This window comes from Corvus cornix, chromosome 12 (assembly GCF_000738735.6).
Source record: "Corvus cornix cornix isolate S_Up_H32 chromosome 12, ASM73873v5, whole genome shotgun sequence".
Taxonomy (NCBI): Eukaryota; Metazoa; Chordata; class Aves; order Passeriformes; family Corvidae; genus Corvus; species Corvus cornix.
In genome coordinates this window covers 20,559,140-20,576,347 of record NC_046342.1, presented here as the reverse complement: position 1 = coordinate 20,576,347, position 17,208 = coordinate 20,559,140, and the positions used below count along the sequence as shown (strand labels likewise).

Sequence of the window (17,208 nt, the reverse complement as noted above, 5' to 3'; positions counted from 1 at the left end):
TAGGAAAACATGCAATACTCTGTCTAATCGTAGAAGTTGTGCAATTAAGCATATCCAACACTGGGACTTCAAACAGGCTTTATCCAGAGAAATCTATTTACAGAACTTAATTTATAAACACGTGTGAAAGGACTATCAAAACATCTGTGGGCAATTATTAGCAAGGTAAGGAACTGACCTTACATAAATGATGCTAAGGTTAAATATTCTGACTCTATTTACATTATTTCATTAATTTTGGGGTACATGTATTTTCTCCCAGCCACAAAAAATCCAAAACACAAAATTTTTTTACAGTGTAAGTAATCCACTGACACTGAGTAAATACACCTGATGTGATTGGAAAGTGTGCCCCATGTTAGCAACCAAGTGTTGTCCTTCCTTTTCACCAGAGTGAACCAGTAACTGCTGTTTACACCTACTGACCACAAGGCCTGTTACCAAAGACTTTATGATAAAGATTCTACATTTGTAAGTGAGGAAGTTATGAAAAGGAAAGCTAACATCCCATCCAAAGCCAGAAATTAAGTGAAACCAAGATGAGGCCTCCCTATGGCATCCCGTGACCTTCTGGCTGTCTCTTAGAGAAAGGTGCATTTCACAGGGCTCACACAGCCCTTTCAGGAAGCACTCCCCAGAGACTCACTGGCACTGACAAAGCCATGCAGATGTTGGCCTGACAGACCACATTGCCACACCAGCCTCAAGGGATGCAAAAGCTCCTGGGTTTCCCCACTTCTGCTTCAGTTCAGTCTCCTTGCAATAACACCGTCAGGATTCAGAACCAACATCTTCTTGCAGTGACTGGTGTCCTAGAACTTGCTCCTCTGACACAGGTGACACACCAGAATGGGCAGGTGTTCAAGGTGGCCTAACAGAGTTACGTTATTTGATTTGCACAACTCTCCAAAACTATAACAAATAACAAACTAGTGCAGCTCAGCACACAATAGTTTGAAGATGCTGATGATTCCTGAGGGACAAAAATCAGTTCCCATTAATGATAACCAACAGCTGACACTGAAGATTCCCTGCAGGAGGTCCCTGCCTTGGACCAACAGCAGTTACTCCTTTAATGTATCACATGATAACTTCTAGATTTTGTACTGTATTGGAAGGATACACTTTTGAGATCCCCAAAGGAGTCTCCTTTGTTAAGCTGTGAAGCAGAAACCTGGAAATATTGAAGAGGGTTTCAGGCAAGTGGAAGCTGAAAGGCTCCTCCTGTGGTATGAAAAAGACACATTTCTCAACTGGAAAACCAACAACTTACATCAGTAAGCATCACAACACGAGGCATCTCTAGTACTGTGCTTCTTTCATCTGTTGAGAAAAGAGGTGTTGACAGAACATAGCAAGTGGATTTTGTATGTCTATATTACCAAAGCTCATGCCTGATACACACAGAAAAGAGACACAGAGAGATCAGTGTAGCTAACCTTTAACAGGTTATTTAAAAATGAGGGCAGTCTGCACAGCCACAGTGCTGTGAGATCTAAAATAGGCTGACAGCAAAGACTCCACAGCACAGAGTCTTCTTCTGGGCAAGGGCACAGAGCAAGGGTTCTCAAATGTTTTACAACAGATCTTTGCACCAACACTGATGGCAACATGACTCTAATTGCTGGAATTAGTAGGAGCTCCTCACTCGTGACTGCATATCACTGACACACGTAGGAATCCCCAGGCTAAAGTGCCTTCTTTTGTTCAACCCCGTTTCCCAACGAATAAGGGAAAAACTGACCCTGGCCTGGGCAGGAGCAGAGGCTCAGGTACCAGGGGACCAAACCAAGGTAACCAGCAAAAAGGGCCATGGGTGTGAAGGAGGTCAGGCATTGGCACAGCCCTGCTCCACCTGCAGCTGTAAGCAGCTGAGCAAGTTCTTGTATAGGACAGCTGAAGACTGTATAATAAAGTAAAATAAAGTTAAATAAATAAATAAAGTTACTATACAGTACCAATGATGTACAGTGATTCAATATTTGATTGCTTGAAAAGTCCTAGTCATTTCTGGACTCCCTAAAGAAAAAAGCTCAGGAAGCATAAATACACAATTCTAAAGTGAGTATCTTACAGTGTATCTTTGAATAAAGTGATAGACATGGTAAACTTCTGCCAAATGCTGGAAGTGATGAAACTTCTGCAACATTTCAGTCTGCTGTCCTTCGTTCTCTGCGGGAGGCAAAGGCATTGGTGTCAGTCTCAAAGAGCAGCCTATGAGACTCAGCTGGAAGAAAACAACCTGTCATGATTTTAGCACCAGCACTGCCAGAGGAGCTTTGTACCAGCTCAAGTATGCCCCAGCTACCCAAGCAAATCGTATGTTTACAGAGTTGCTATTCTTCTGAGCAAACTTCTGGCCTGAAACAAGCACGGCAAAACACAGAACAGTTGAGGCAATGGTTTGACACAGCCAGAGGCTACAGCTGAGCTACAGGCAGAAAGCAGTAGGTGTGCATCCCTGGAAACCTCTTCCAGAATGCCAGAGTTCACAAATAAAATTAGTTTTGAAAACTTTCACAAACACCAAATACACTACTAAGCCATCTGGAAAAACATGCATCTCAAACATCTGAGGGGTGACAGATCAGCTGAACTAAAACCAAAGGTACTTAGAGCACCAGGCAAAAGGCAGTATTCCCAACCCTCTGTATTCATTATCACTAAACTACACCTGTTAACTATTAACACCTCTCTCCCAGTGAAATACATTTGGGAGACAAGATGACAGCTAGCAAACAATAAGTTTTACCTGTCGTCAGAAATAATTTGTACCCTCCCTAACCTATGTTTGAACATTTGAGGTAACTTACTCTCCAACATCTTTTATTTACTAGCACATTAACCCTCCAGGCAATGGGTGTGGTGGGAAGGTGCAGGAAGACACATGGTCCCAGGAGGCACAATTATCATCCCACCAGACTTCAGAAGGAGCCTTATGCCTGCTGATGTCACTGGTTTGTTTATTTGTTTTAAATTAGCACATGGGAAAACCAGAGGACTACAAAAATAGCACAAGCCTGAGATATGTACAGCATTAAAAAACCCAAACCAAACCACCCAGCAGTGAAGCAGCTGCAGCAATGCTATCACAATGCAGGACTTGTTTGTCTACGTGCACAATAAGGTAACAAACACCAACTTCCTTTCAGTGACTCACCTTGGGCTATGTCTAAGCACTGCATGGAAAGCATCCAGTAATAATAGGCTGCATCATTAAATCGGCTTTCAACCACGGCGTTGTGCGTTAACTGCTCCAGCACCCTCACAGCCTCTCTCTGCCTGCCAGCCTTGTGAAACGCTACAGAGCCCAAAACAAAGAGGGGTTTACAGTGTGATTATATCAATTAACGGAAATCCATGTTTTTGAATTGAGAGCAGTCTATTCAGCCCCTATCAAATACTCTGTCCAGGGCAGGATAAAAGGGATTATACACTGGTATTTTCCTCCTTGAAAGCAGTGACACTAATGGAACACGAGAAGAATCTGTAGGTATTTTGAAACTTTTACACTGTCTCAGCAACTCTTGAGCTCAAGGAGTATGTACAATACTGGTTGCTGGGGGTTTTTTAAACAGAAAAGAGGGAAGATGCTGTGATGATTAGATCTCTGTACAGACAACAGTCATCTCCAAACACTGCAAATCACAACTTTACTCAAAACTACAATAAATTGTTTGAAGTCAGTGCTCTGGTGTGTATGAATACTTTAAAAATATTGTGCTGAATACTTTAAAAGAGTACAGCACAGACTACACCCTTCTGTCATTTACTAACACCACATCCTTTTCTGCTGCACCAAGTAACACCCTCAATTCTCACTTGGCAAACATGCATTCGGCCAATGCAGTCTTCATATAAAGGAATGGGGCTGGGGGGGAATCAACCCCCAAAAAACCCGACCCCACAGCACTGCTGCTGCCTGAGTGAAGCCAGCTCAGCTCGAACCAGACCTCACACGAGACTGCAACAGTCCCATGAGGACCTCCAGCTCCCCCAGTTCTGGGCATCTACACTTGCTGAGCCCCAGCAGCACAGGGCTTTGTGGAACAAATGGGGCCTATAACCTGCATTCAGAGAGTGCAAACTACCCCACTGCCCTAAACCAGGTGCTCAAAGTCTTGATGCCAAGACACAAACTCGTCTTGTGCAGAGACAGATCAGGCCCAGCTTGTTCCCTACCTGGGCCCTTCTACGCCAGGCTTGGATCCGAGCTGGCTCAGGGAACAGCAGGTGCAGCTGTCACATGGAACTGCACCTGAGCCAAGGCACTGCACTGAAGCCCTCCTGGCTTCACACAGAGCTCACTTCAACAGCTCCTTGTCTCTGGAACAGTTTGTGGACTGAATTTTGAAGCCTTTCCATAGGATGGAAACTTGACAGTTCAAATGTAATCTTATAAGCCAAACAAACCCCACAAAAAGCTTAAAGAAACAGGAAAACTTTACTTGTGCAAATCCAGTATTACCTAAATACAAAGAAAAATTATGTTTTTCACTCAGGTTTATAAGACGGCTGCTAATGTTTGAATTTTTGTGGGATAAAAATATTAAGACATGATTATAGGCCAAATACCCCTTACATGCCACACTCAGATGTACAAGATAGAAAATCTGGACATATATTTAGATGCCATAATTTTTGATACATCCATCACACTTTCCTATAAAATAAGGAGATTTCCAGTTACTTTAAAACCAGCATGAAAACATGGATTATATTTGGTTTTGAATACCACTGATAAGAAATTTGCCAAGGCAGAGTCTGCATATTCTGTAGTGGAGAACTATGGAGCAAATATGGAGCGAGCAGTGATCTGTCAGTGACATTCTCACCTTTTTGGGCTTCTTCAAATCGATCATTCTCTGCCAGCCACTGAGCATAAGGGACATAGACTTCATCTTTGAATTCAGGATGCTTTTCACTCAGAGCAAATGCCTGACATAAATAAAAAATTAATTCTTAGAATATTGCCAGGTTTAAACAGTTCAAGGGTTTAGAATATTCCATGGCATCAATCCTTCAGCTCTAATAAAATTCATAATAAAACATATACACATAATAGAGAGTGTAATCCATATTTTCTCCAATAGAAAACTTATGTGTTTTAAAATAGAAAGCAATCAACAAGAGAAAAGTAGCTTAGCATAATAACAGACTGACTATTGAAACAGGAAGACTTGAAAGTGATTATCCAGGAAATTTAGTAGATTTCCCAGCAAGAGACAAAAAATATTTGTATTTTTACTGAATACATCCTCTAAAGAAATTGAAGTAACACTATAAATGCAATTTAGATTCACTTTCAGAAAACCACACCACCACCAAACACATGCTGGCATACACGATTAACTGAGATACTCTGAATCCTTCTGCAGAAGCCTCCGTCCCTCCCTCCCTCTCTCCTGCCTGCTTCTCCCTCACTACGATGCTGGGGGAGCCAGACATTTGCCTCCCTATTTTGTTGCAACCAGTGACAGTAAGAAGCAGTGGTTTTCAAAACAGAAATCAAGGGCACACTTACTTCTTCCCAGTGATGAGTCTCCACGTGGAGCTGGATCAATGCTTTCAGGTCACCAACCTTCATGTAGGTTTCTGCAGCATGGCCAGGGTTATCAAGTTGCTTAAAATAGAAGGCGCATTTGGCCAAAGGCTCACGCTCAGCTTTATCCAGTTTTCGAGCAATTTCGATTAACCTAGACTCAGCAGAAAGAAGCCAGATGTTTCAGATTCTGCCTTGGTGCTTTGCCTTTTAATTATTGTCATAACTTCACCTTTAATCAGTTAACATTTAATAAACATCATAATAGTACTACCATGCTACACCCTTTAAACAGTTTCAGTAAACATTCCAAATAGCATTTCTCCTCTTGCAAACTCAAACCCTTTCCTTCCCTCTTTACTCACACATTCAGCTCTGTATCTCAGACTCCATGCAGAGCCATGCAGATAGAAGGAGGGAACACATCCTACATGACTCAGTGGCACAGGACACACTTCCCCAACCCTGACCTGAGCAACAGACTCCTGAATAAACATCACCCCCTGTGCCACACAGCAAAACAGAGGCAAGAGCAGGCTGAGGGGCCTGGCCAAGATCTTAAGGCAGCTCAGCAAATGACCCAAAGTGCCACCTACATTGGTGAGAAATGACCAGCAACAGGAGCAGCTACAGAATTTCTGAAGACTCCGTGCCCCAGGTGACTTCTTTACCCACTAGATGAGAACAGCAGCAATGGGCTACCAGGTACAATTACTGCTGTGGTGATTACCCTGAAGGCATTCAAGCTATTTTAGACAATCTCATATTGGAGATGAATCCATGCATACTCTTCACTGCTGTAATGCATTTGTTTTTGTAATATATTTATGGCCCTACCCTCTAAACATATGCAACTTTTAAAACATTTTTAATCATAGATGTGTTTCAGATACTCCTGATATAAAGGCAGATACCAAACACATATGGTCTTATTTTAAAATTATGTGGAATTCATAATATCTCATTCAAGCTTTTAATATATATTATCTCTGAGGTGGCAAAAAACCTACATATCCACCCAGCCGTGGTCCCCGCTGATTTCGATGGCCTTCATGTGCTCGCCAGCAGAGAGGTACATCTCCACTGCTGCCTTTGGCTCATTGATATCCTTGGCCCAGTCTGCTTGTTTTTTTATCAGCATCTTTGTGTCTTTGGGATCTCCAGATCCCAGAAATTCCTGCAACAGTGCAATACAAAAGACTGCATTACCTTCTGGTCACAAACGTCATTACAGTCTAAACTCTAAAATACATAAAGGCTTTTGTAATGGATATCATGATGCTTCCTAGGCACAGAAATACTCCATGGAGAGCAACGTGGACTGAGCCAGCCTTCAGCAGCTCATCATCAAGGCCCTGGGTCTGGGAGGAAACAGTGGCAAATCTCCCATTTAGACAGTTTTCAATTAAAAAAACAAAAAGCAGGAGGTTCTGGCCAGCCCCAGAGAAGGACAATGCAGGTGCCTCAGAGGCAACACTAATGCCCCCTCCTGTTCTCTGCTGAGCCTGGTTCGGTGGATACGAGTTAAGATTTCTGCAAGCTTGTCAGGAAAAGGCCTTCCCAAAACAAAATGGTACTAATCTAAAAACTCTAACAGATCAATTCCAAGTTTCAGATTTTCTCTTGCAAGCCAAGCAGGTATGGATTCATTCTCAAAGACGAGCTGGTCCCAGCACATGCTCAGTTAACAACAGCACATCCACTTAATCATATGCTGGCATCAGGATGCCCTACCACCAATCAACTAAAGGCTGAAGTAATTATCAAGTGTCTTTGCAGAAAACAAGATATTTTAAAAAATATATCAACGAAGTTCTTTTGCAAGGATAGAACCACAGCTGCTCAAAAGTGAGAGTGCTCTGAAGCACTGCTTGGACTTGTGGGAGGAATGCAAACACCAAGCCTGGACCCTGTGTTGACAACCATTCTGGAAATATTTCTAATAGTTAGTTCAGCTTCTTCTGCCAATACTAAAGCTCTGGCACCATATGGTTCACATCTGTTGACATCATGTGCCAGGAAAAAAGTATAAAACCCCTCTTCAACACCAGAAGATCGATTAAGGGCAATTTTGTCTGTTAACAGAACAGGCTACTGCCCATTAAACAGCTTCTATCAAAAGAAAAATCAGAACAGAGGAGAAATGACAGGTGGAAAAAGAGTGGAAAACTGTGTATCCTCTGTGTTTCTGGCAAATTCTGATTGAGGTTTAAAAAGCCAAAACCAAAGCAACAAATGGGCAAAAACCTCTACAAGGAGCACCCACACACCAGATCTGCTTCACCACTGCAATTCAGCAGTTCTCCACTACAGCCAGAGCTGCACCCCATCTGTGCCAGCTCTAAATGAGCCCCAGGCCTGCCTCCTGCAGCACAGCCCTGCTCCAGGGAACAGCTACACAGGTATCCTGACAGCCTTGGAATATGGAAAACTGCATTGAAGAGTGAAGTCAAACAACCTCTTTGGCATGACTTGTTTTCCAGCTTAGGTCACCAAAATAAGCCCAAAATCAAAGGCTAAGCTTAGCTTCTCACAGTATAAACAGTTTTTTTGTGAGTTGCCAGTAATTAGTGATCCAGTGCTGTGATAACGAGCCTGTGACCAGGTATCAAAGGATTCCCAACCTCTGCCTCCAGTCTGGACCTTCCGTCCAGACCTCATCAAAGTCATGCACAAGAAACCAGGTTCTGTGGGTCCCTTTGAATAATTCTGGCAGCATCAGTGAAAACACCACCACAAAAACACACCCCTCCCCCATATATCTTTCCTTGGATAAATAGCTGGCCAACAAGGGGGTTTTACATGTTCTTCCATGTCCTGTGCACTCCCTGCACAAGCTGCCTTATGAAGTATCTTGAATTTCTCTGAATGAAGTCACTCTGAAGTACAGGAGACATGAGACCTCTTGCTCTCTACTGGTTAAATATAGACATGACTACAGCCAAGAATTAAAAGGTTCTTACAAAGACTTATGGGAACATTTTCCTGTATGAATTAAATTTATGTTCAAGAGGAGCCAAAACACTGAAGCTAACAAAGACTCATCAGCCAAAAATAGCGGAAGTCGGGCTTACATCAGCAAAGCCCCCAAATGTTTCTGTTGAGTTCTTGGAAGAAAAAGATCTCTTTGCAGCATGGCTTGGGGAACCTCTGCTACAGAGCTTCTGTGCATGTCATGGTGAATTCTTTGTCCCGGATTGGGCAGAATAAGGCTCTGATGAGTGATGAATGAGACTAAACAGTGCATGCATTCTCAGGGATTTTGATAAGAAAACACCATAGAAGACTTAAAAGCCAAGTAATGCTTCTTATCACCATACAGAAACATCACTTTTTAGAATTATATTCAATTTATTCCTACATGGAAACAGAGTTTAAAAAAAAGCCAAGACACTGAATCTTTGGAAAAAATACTGTAGTAAACAAAAATATTCTAGGTTAGCATATTATGCAGTTTTTAAAATGCATCGATATAGAACTGATTTACTCTGACACAAATATATTTTTATTATAACATGTGTATTACCTTGTCATCTTTGGAGGACAAACAAATAAAAAGGGACTCTCGAGTAAGATAAGGTAGAAGAAGGAGTCATACACCCAAAACTTTTAGTTTTAAAAGAAGGAAAATTACTATGGATAATGCTATGTAACCACAAGAGTTGCTGGTGGTGTCACCAAAAGAATCCACTGAAAAGCCCTGAATTTCCACAGCCGTATTTGAGACTCTACAAAACACAACCTGCTGCCTTGGTAGCAGACTCTGAAGGAAAATGCCACTGTTACACCCAGGCCAGAGACACTTTTCCCCTTATAAGCCAAATGAACTCCAAACAAATACCTGAGAAAATAAAATTGGAATTCAAAGCCCACATTTCTTCAAAATCTTTTGTAGGATCATACTTTGCAAACAATTACAGGTAAATCAATACTTCTGCATTTAAATGTTCAGGTGCCAAGTCCTACCTTTGCATGGTCGAACATGCGTAGGTCAGAGTACATCTCGAGAGCCAGGTTTTCATGGCCACTCCTTTTGTACAGCTTCGCTGCCTCATGGAATTTCCCCTGGTAGGCATAAACATCTGCCAGGAACAGGTCATTGTTGTTCTCTCCATGCTTTTTCCGGTCCTGGAAGAATAGAAAAACTGAAGAGAGATGTAGAAAATATTCTAGATGATCAGGACCTAGGTGAGAAACAGCCCTTGAGGAATTAGATTTTCAGGCTTAGATTTTAACTGTTAATAATTAAAAACCTGTAACGGGAGATCATAATTACACCTCTCCTACATTTCTGGTGAATTTATAATTAAAGAATTAAATCTCTCCTTAATTAAAATTACGAAGAGCAAAATTAAATGTCACTATACAAACCAAAGCGATGAAAAATCACTTGTCTTGATTTCACACAGGAAAATGAACACATGCTATCATTACACCAGTCTATTTTAAAAAAGGCATCTGATGGGCTCCTCATTTTCTCCCTACAAAGTCACTAGCACATAATTTGGCTAAATTAACAATATGTGCAGGTGGGATGACAAACAGGAGGGTAACTGCCAGCAATAAGTAGATTCAGAAAGTATGTTAGCCTGCCTCCGAATACAAACCAGCGACACCTCCACTCTCCCCACATGCAAGAGCTCATGGACTTGGGTCAGTACCAGTCACTTCCAGTGCACCTGTACATGCTCTGCTGGTAACCAGAACTGCTTGCTCTGACTGCCTGGGAAGGGACCATGAGAACAGTGTGAGTGCAGAGCCAAGCAGAAACCCTTCATGTGTGTGCAGAGCCATGGAGAAACCCTTCACATGAATCAAACTGCAGCAGTACCCAGACTGGGAGGGACCGAGGACACAGGTTTGCAGGCACGTGTGTGTTTCAATGTGTGTGCCTTATCCTGTGTATTGGACACACTCCACTGCCCTGCCTGGCATAAAATTATTGCTGCAGTTAGCCCACATCATAGACAAACACATAGCTGCGAACTGGATTTAAAGAAAACTGCATGCAAGGGGAAAAGCGTTCCACAAGCATCCAAATTCAATCCTCTGCTGCCAAAGGGGCTCAGCCATCACTCCCTGGTCACACTTACTGACTGGGCTGACACTGAGCTGGTGCTCAAAGTTCCCTTCAAAAACTTGGTTAAATGAAAAATCTGAGGAGTTGTTACACCATTTTTACAAGACTCCACAGAATCTTGCCAGATAGAGGTGGCAACTATGTTTCTCTGACATCAATTAGGAAAAAAAAGTGTCATTACTGAGAGAAAACCATCATATTAATGGAAGATGTATGCTTAGTTACACCCCTACAAGCCTTAAAAGGAATCCAATCCACTGCAGGTGAGAGAAAGTGGGGATGTAGAACTCACTGCAGAAGGAGCATTTTCATGACATGCGAAAGTAAGTTTATGCCTGCTTATAAGGGGAATCTTTCTTAAACAGGATATGACACGACAAATCCAGAATATCCTCAATAAAAGCAGATCTGGAGAAGCATATGTGGAAAAGAAAGGTTACTACTGGTGAGAGAACACTCTCACCTACCTACACCCTTGAAAAGAAAAAAAAAAGAAAACCAACAGAAGAAGAGGCTCTTAATGCAGACCTTTGTCCTGTGTAAGAGAAAAGTTCACTGCAACCAGCTGGCATTTTGACAGCAGCAGGCAGCTCTGAAGACATGAAGACAAGGAGTGTATCCTTTAAGAGAAGGTGTAAATCTAATTAACACAAGGAATAAAAATTCCCTTTATGCCATCTCCATGCAGATCTTTAAGCATTATCTTGCCATCTCTGCAGAAGGACAAGGGTGATGTATGTGTTTTCAAGTGCTCATGACAGACAGTTATTGTTGAGTGAAATTCTATCAAGAAGTGTGAAAAGAATAGGAAGGAGTGATTAGAGCACAGTATGGAAGTATGGAATCCCAAATTCTATTTCCAGTTGTCACAGACTTGTCATGAGACCCTGAGTTTGTCACTTCATTTCTCTGAGCCTGTTTCTGTCCCTGCAAGGAGGAGATAATAGTAATTACCTACCTCCAGGGGGTAGGGAAAAGCTTAATGAACTCATGTTTATGAAGTATTCTATACTAAGCTCTGTCAGCAAAGTAGTATTCTACCAATTATTAATTGAATATTGAACGTTTTTCCAGTTCTCCTGAAGACAGTTACAGAAGTTCCCATCCCACACCCACATTCTGGTCCATGAAGTTCCAATCCTACGATTAGAATTTGAGTCACCTCTACTAATCAGGATTTTTCACTTCAAACACATCTCCAACTGTCAGAAGCACTATCCAAACAAAATTCCTTCCAAAACAGGAAGTAGTGATTTTGGCACAGTAATAAGTTTAAGAAAATACACCATCTTGAACACTGGCTTACCTCTATGCTGCTGATCAGTTCTAAATATCGAAGGTCTCGTACCCTGGTAAATGCCTATTGAAAGTAATAAAATAATAAAAGGCATTAATTTGAAAAACCAGAAAAACCCAAATATTATTCTGCATGAATCAAGCTGTCTTCATGCAAAAATGACAGCTGGGTTTGAGTTTGTGTAGTCCCAAACCTGAAGGGGGCTCTGACTATGACTGTGGCCCCTGAGTTGCTGCAGGAAAGGAGACAAGGTACAACCAGAACAGCTCGGCCCTGACATGAGCAGCACAGCAGGGAACAGGAGCTGTGCATACCAGTCCCCCAAGAAATAGAAAGTGTCAATTAAAATATTACATGCTTTTATTCTGGCTATTTAATAGCTTCTCCATTTTGATGTGAGGTGTGACACAGACGAGGAAATTTCAGGAAACTATTACAAGGAAGGGGATATAACTGATTGTATTGCCAAAGCCTGCTGCATATGCTTCTAGTTTTTAAACCATTCAGAAAATCCAGCATGAAAGGAGCTCAGAGAGAGGAAAGGAAGTAAGGAGACGATAAGATAAAAGTACTGTAAGACAGTGTAATATCTTTGCAAATGGAGATGAATGTGCAACCCAAAGTCTCAAGTGGCAAAGTCACGTGCAAGTTGCAGCAACTCAGCACTTATTCCTGACATGCATCACAAAACAGAAATTTAACTCTTTGGGCTGCACATTCAAGATTTCCAACCAAACTAATACTTAAGAGGGCACAGTGTATTCTGCTTACATCGGATTGGACTAGGAGCTATGAGAGCCTTTAATGTCAAGAAGCCGCTTTTGTTCGAATTAATCCGCTCTAATTCTAAGAGGGCACTACTTTAAAATTCCAAGGAGGCACTGAAAACTTCTTTTTAAAAGTATCTATTTGCATAAAGCCATACATGAGACTGGAATTATTCTGATGCCTCCACTTAGAAAAAAAAAAAAAAGAAAAATAAAGCATTTCATTTCCTTTTTTAAAAAAAAAATCTGTTATTAAAAGATACCTATCATTACAGACCATTCTCAGTGTGTTTTAGAATGCTTTGTCTTTCATACAGTATTCATGACACCGAACTCAGTTTGCTCTCACTTATTTGAGAAGAGGTGGTGAAAGAAAATAGGGAAGTATTTCATACCAGAGAAAATCTCAGTTCTTCAGTATATGCCCTCTCATAGACCACTCTCCAAAGCAAGGCATGCCACACAGAAAAGGACTGAAATGACACTATCCCATCACCACGACCTTCACAGAACGTTAATGGGTAGATAACAAAGAACAGGAAATCTTCACATTTGTACTGAGGTTATATTAAATATTTAGGGAGGAAAAGGGCAAGTTTGTAGCAGTAGGGAAGCTGAGCATCCTGTGCTGCCACCCGCTGGGCGCTGCTGAACGGCTTCCCAATTCTGCTTCCCCAAACCCACTAACACATCTTCCAGCTGAAACCATTTTCTTTCTATCGAACACCTTGATTTAGAACATGGCATTTACCTAGAGAGATACATTAGACTTCAGTTCAAAACCTCATCTCAAAATCCTGAGTACAGAACAAACAATTGGTTTGTTTGTGGAACAAGACACACTAAGGACAAGCAAGACAGTAACCCAGGAACATCACTTGCATTCCAGTCATAAAACATGCATTATACACACACACACACAGACACACACACACATAAAAATATAAATATAAAACCCAAGCTTTCTGCTAAACGAGTAAATATATGCTTTACCTTTTTAGCAGTTTCAAACTCCAGCCCTTCCAAGGCTTCCATGGCCAGCTCTCTCCAGTCAGCATCAGTCACTCCTAAACAGGCAATTTGATAGGCTTCTTTAAACATTTTTCTTTCCAGATATTGATACATGGGTGCAGACTGACGATTGCCATAGAAAAAAACATGTATCAGAAAGCATAATACTCAGATATATTAATAAAATTCTCTACAAACATTGGAGGGAAAAAAGATATATTCTAATCACAACCATTACAAGCTGCCCAGAGAATAAACATCTGGGTTTTGTACACAGACAGAACAACATTCTGGGGTGATCATGATCATATCTTTAAACAAGCTGGGTTAATGACATTCCAAACTCATCCATTTTGAAATCTTCAGTTCCTTGCAATATGAGGAAATAGTTAAGAATGTGAATTCTTCTGGGAATTGAACATACTAAATATGACATACACTGAGCTTTTCTAGTACTACAGAAGCAGAGCAAAGGAGGGGCAGTGTGTTTGCAAAGGCTAAGAGCATGAGGTGTGGCACCACTGCCGGGCGCGACGCGTCCCTGGAAACACCCAGACACACAGGAAGGGTGCCATGGGAAGTAACCCTTCTGCCCCAAGCTCGAGGACAAAGCTGTTCTATCAGCACTGTGGCTATATAGGCCCAAAAGACACTCAGGCTTTCAAGGACCTGCCCCTGCCCTAAAGGAAATCCAAGCAGGGAACTGCCAGCTGCTGCAGGGTGGCACACACAGACAGATGTGGGTCTGCAGCCACAGCTCGAGCCCTCTGAGGAAACAGGGAGCACTGCAACACTCGTGCCTTAACCTGGGTTTGCAACCCCAGCAGGACACAGGTCCATTTCTGTGTTATTTTTATCCATTTATATGAAAATTGTACACCCTTTGGTACTCCCTCTCTCCAAAAGCATAGCTTTGGAAAAGCTGCCTCTCTGACACTGCACAGTAATTCTGTGGTGTCTCAGTGCCTACAGCATACCAAAGGCAGGCAGGAGTGTTCAAGGCCTGGTGACCCTGTCTGTGGCTGCCATCCACCCTGGGCAACCCAGAGCCTCATCAAGGACCTGCCCAGGGCCTCAGGGGACAGACGGGTCTGTAACACAGGTGTGCATTAGTCAGTACAAGCACAGGGCATTCTGCCTCCTTCATTGACTCTCAGAGGCAAATCCTGCACACGCCTGGATGCAGAGAGTCACAATCTTTTTGCTTTTTTTTTCCTTTTTTTTTTTTGGACTTCCATTGCATCTCATGACACAGAAAACAGCATTTTATGGAAGGTAATCCCTAAATTCCGATTATAAAGACTACACATGTATTATACATTCAGACTAAAATATACAGTTTAAATACTGCCTAAACATATCTAGATGAAGCAACAATAAGACAGTATTTGATATATTCAAGAAAAATGAAATTACAACTGGGGAAAAGTCATATAGGGAGAACACAGTAAAAATACTGCAGGAGGTAAGGCCTGTACTGTATTAGATTACGTGGATTTGCAAGTAGAAAGGGAGAATCAGAAACAATTACCAACAGCAAAAAGGAGGTTAGCTTAATTAATGCCAAAGAAACAAAAATAAAATAGATCACACAATATAACTTAAATAACAACGAAGGAAGTGTGAACTGCAATCATTTTAGTAATGAAATACAAGTAAATCTCAGAAAAGCTTCTTCACCTGTTAAACATTCATGTTTATGAGATATAAAGCAACACTTAATGAGATTAAAGGATTACCTGCGGAACTTCAACTGCTGACATAGAGAAAACATGAAGGCAGAAGATCTTGGAGCCATTGTAACCCACAACAAAGCCTTGCAGTTTTTGCTGGTGGACGGGGAAGTTGCTAGCTTTGATATTGAGGTAACCCCCTCCAGAAAAGCAAAGCATATCCTCACACTGGGTATTCCAGGCCACGCTATTAGCATTGGGTTCCTAGTGAGCAAAACAACTCAGGATTACAACTGATGCAATCACATCTTTCCTAAGAAACATGCCTCCTTCAGCTACAACGTTTGACCCGTTACAGCCTGGTGTGTACACACACCAATTATTCACATTTGCAATATCCTAAAGCCTAGAATATTCCTAAACAGATTCATAGGGACGTATTTTACATTTTAATACACAGCTATAATTGTCTTGCCTTTTATGTATATTTACTAGTGATGTCTACTATCAAACTGTAGAACATTATACCAAATTCCACAATAATATACCATTAGTTAGAACATTTAATTGATCATTTCCTCAGTCCATTACACAAAGGAAGTTACAGACCCTATCTTTGCAGCACTCCATCCTTGCTATCCAGTGTGTTATGAAAACATTTAATCAACATTAATAAGTGACTGCTAAACTGCCAATGAAGAGAGCATTATCATGATTCCTTTTATAGCCTACGAACACCAGATGAACAAAGATGTTCAGGCTTTAATTCCATTCGTACTACTAAAACTAAAATGCTCTTGAACTGTAATGCTTCACAGGGAACCAGGGCAGAGTTCTAAATTAAACTGAAAAGGTCACATATTTAAGTGCTCTTTATTCACCTGTTGCTCACATAGATTTCCTGTCTTCTCATTCCTACTCCAACATCTCTGAAAAGGTGGTTTTCATAAACAGATCACAGTTAAATTCTACAAGATGGGATTAATATCTTAAATGAGTTAAAACGAATTCCTGTGCAGCAACACTTTTGGGATGTTCTGTGCTCCAAAGTACTTCTTGCCCTCCCACGCCACCTTTTAAAAAACCCCTAACAACTGTTAATTTTTACCTGAAACAGCAACTCTTTGGTATGAATGTCATAGACGAGGCAGGTGTCGTTCTCATCCACCACGGCCAGCTTGTTCCGGGACGCGCTCATGTCCAGGCAGCGCACGGCTGTGGATTGCTTCAGCAGCACGATCGCCAAGGCGTTGTCCACGAAGATCTTCAGGATCTAGACAGATTTGAAACAAAGTCACTCCAGACATTTCTGTCCCTAGAACAGGAAACAGCATAGCAGGTAAAAACTTCGGTGCTGTTTAAAGCGTGATGAAATTGCAAGCTTTTCAGAGACAAACTGCAATAAAATTAGGGAAATGCTTCCAGTTTGAGGTTTCTTGAGCAGACTGGCTGCTACAACATGCTCTAGGTCACAAGCCTATACAGATAAATCAGATGCTATGCATCCTGGATTCTCCACTAGTTACACAATTTCATTAATACATTAATATAAAACATAGAGAAGACACACAGGATCTCAACTTCCTCGCAATCAGTACCTCTGGGCTCCAGTCTGACACTTCCAGCTGCCACCTGGCGTGTGAAACAGACAGCACCTACACCTGGAGAACAGCCACACCCTCACAAGTGGTCATCAGGAGACATGTACCCACCTCCAACCCCAACTAATGGCAAACCTGCTCTCAGTTCACCAAGAACTTAATTTTTGTCAGTTGATACTAACAACTTACAGACTTTTAGGCACAGTTAAACATATTTGTATGAATTTTACTGTCACA

General features: G+C 41.6%; 1 protein-coding gene across 3 annotated transcripts in view; it reads right to left on the bottom strand.

The window, feature by feature from the left end:
* Positions 1-17,208, bottom strand: part of IFT122 (intraflagellar transport 122) — a 31,736-nt gene that overhangs the window by 4,652 nt on the left and 9,876 nt on the right. For all 3 annotated transcript variants that reach the window (XM_039559209.1, XM_039559208.1, XM_020583729.2), the window contains 11 exons: positions 16,479-16,643; positions 15,437-15,634; positions 13,680-13,820; positions 11,929-11,982; positions 9,509-9,670; positions 6,553-6,719; positions 5,525-5,696; positions 4,836-4,938; positions 3,161-3,301; positions 2,075-2,172; positions 1,124-1,224 (listed from right to left, as the gene is read on the bottom strand). In XM_039559209.1, the coding sequence (XP_039415143.1) occupies positions 1,124-1,224; positions 2,075-2,172; positions 3,161-3,301; positions 4,836-4,938; positions 5,525-5,696; positions 6,553-6,719; positions 9,509-9,670; positions 11,929-11,982; positions 13,680-13,820; positions 15,437-15,634; positions 16,479-16,643 (1,502 nt within the window). The remainder of the gene's footprint in view (positions 1-1,123; positions 1,225-2,074; positions 2,173-3,160; positions 3,302-4,835; positions 4,939-5,524; positions 5,697-6,552; positions 6,720-9,508; positions 9,671-11,928; positions 11,983-13,679; positions 13,821-15,436; positions 15,635-16,478; positions 16,644-17,208) is intronic.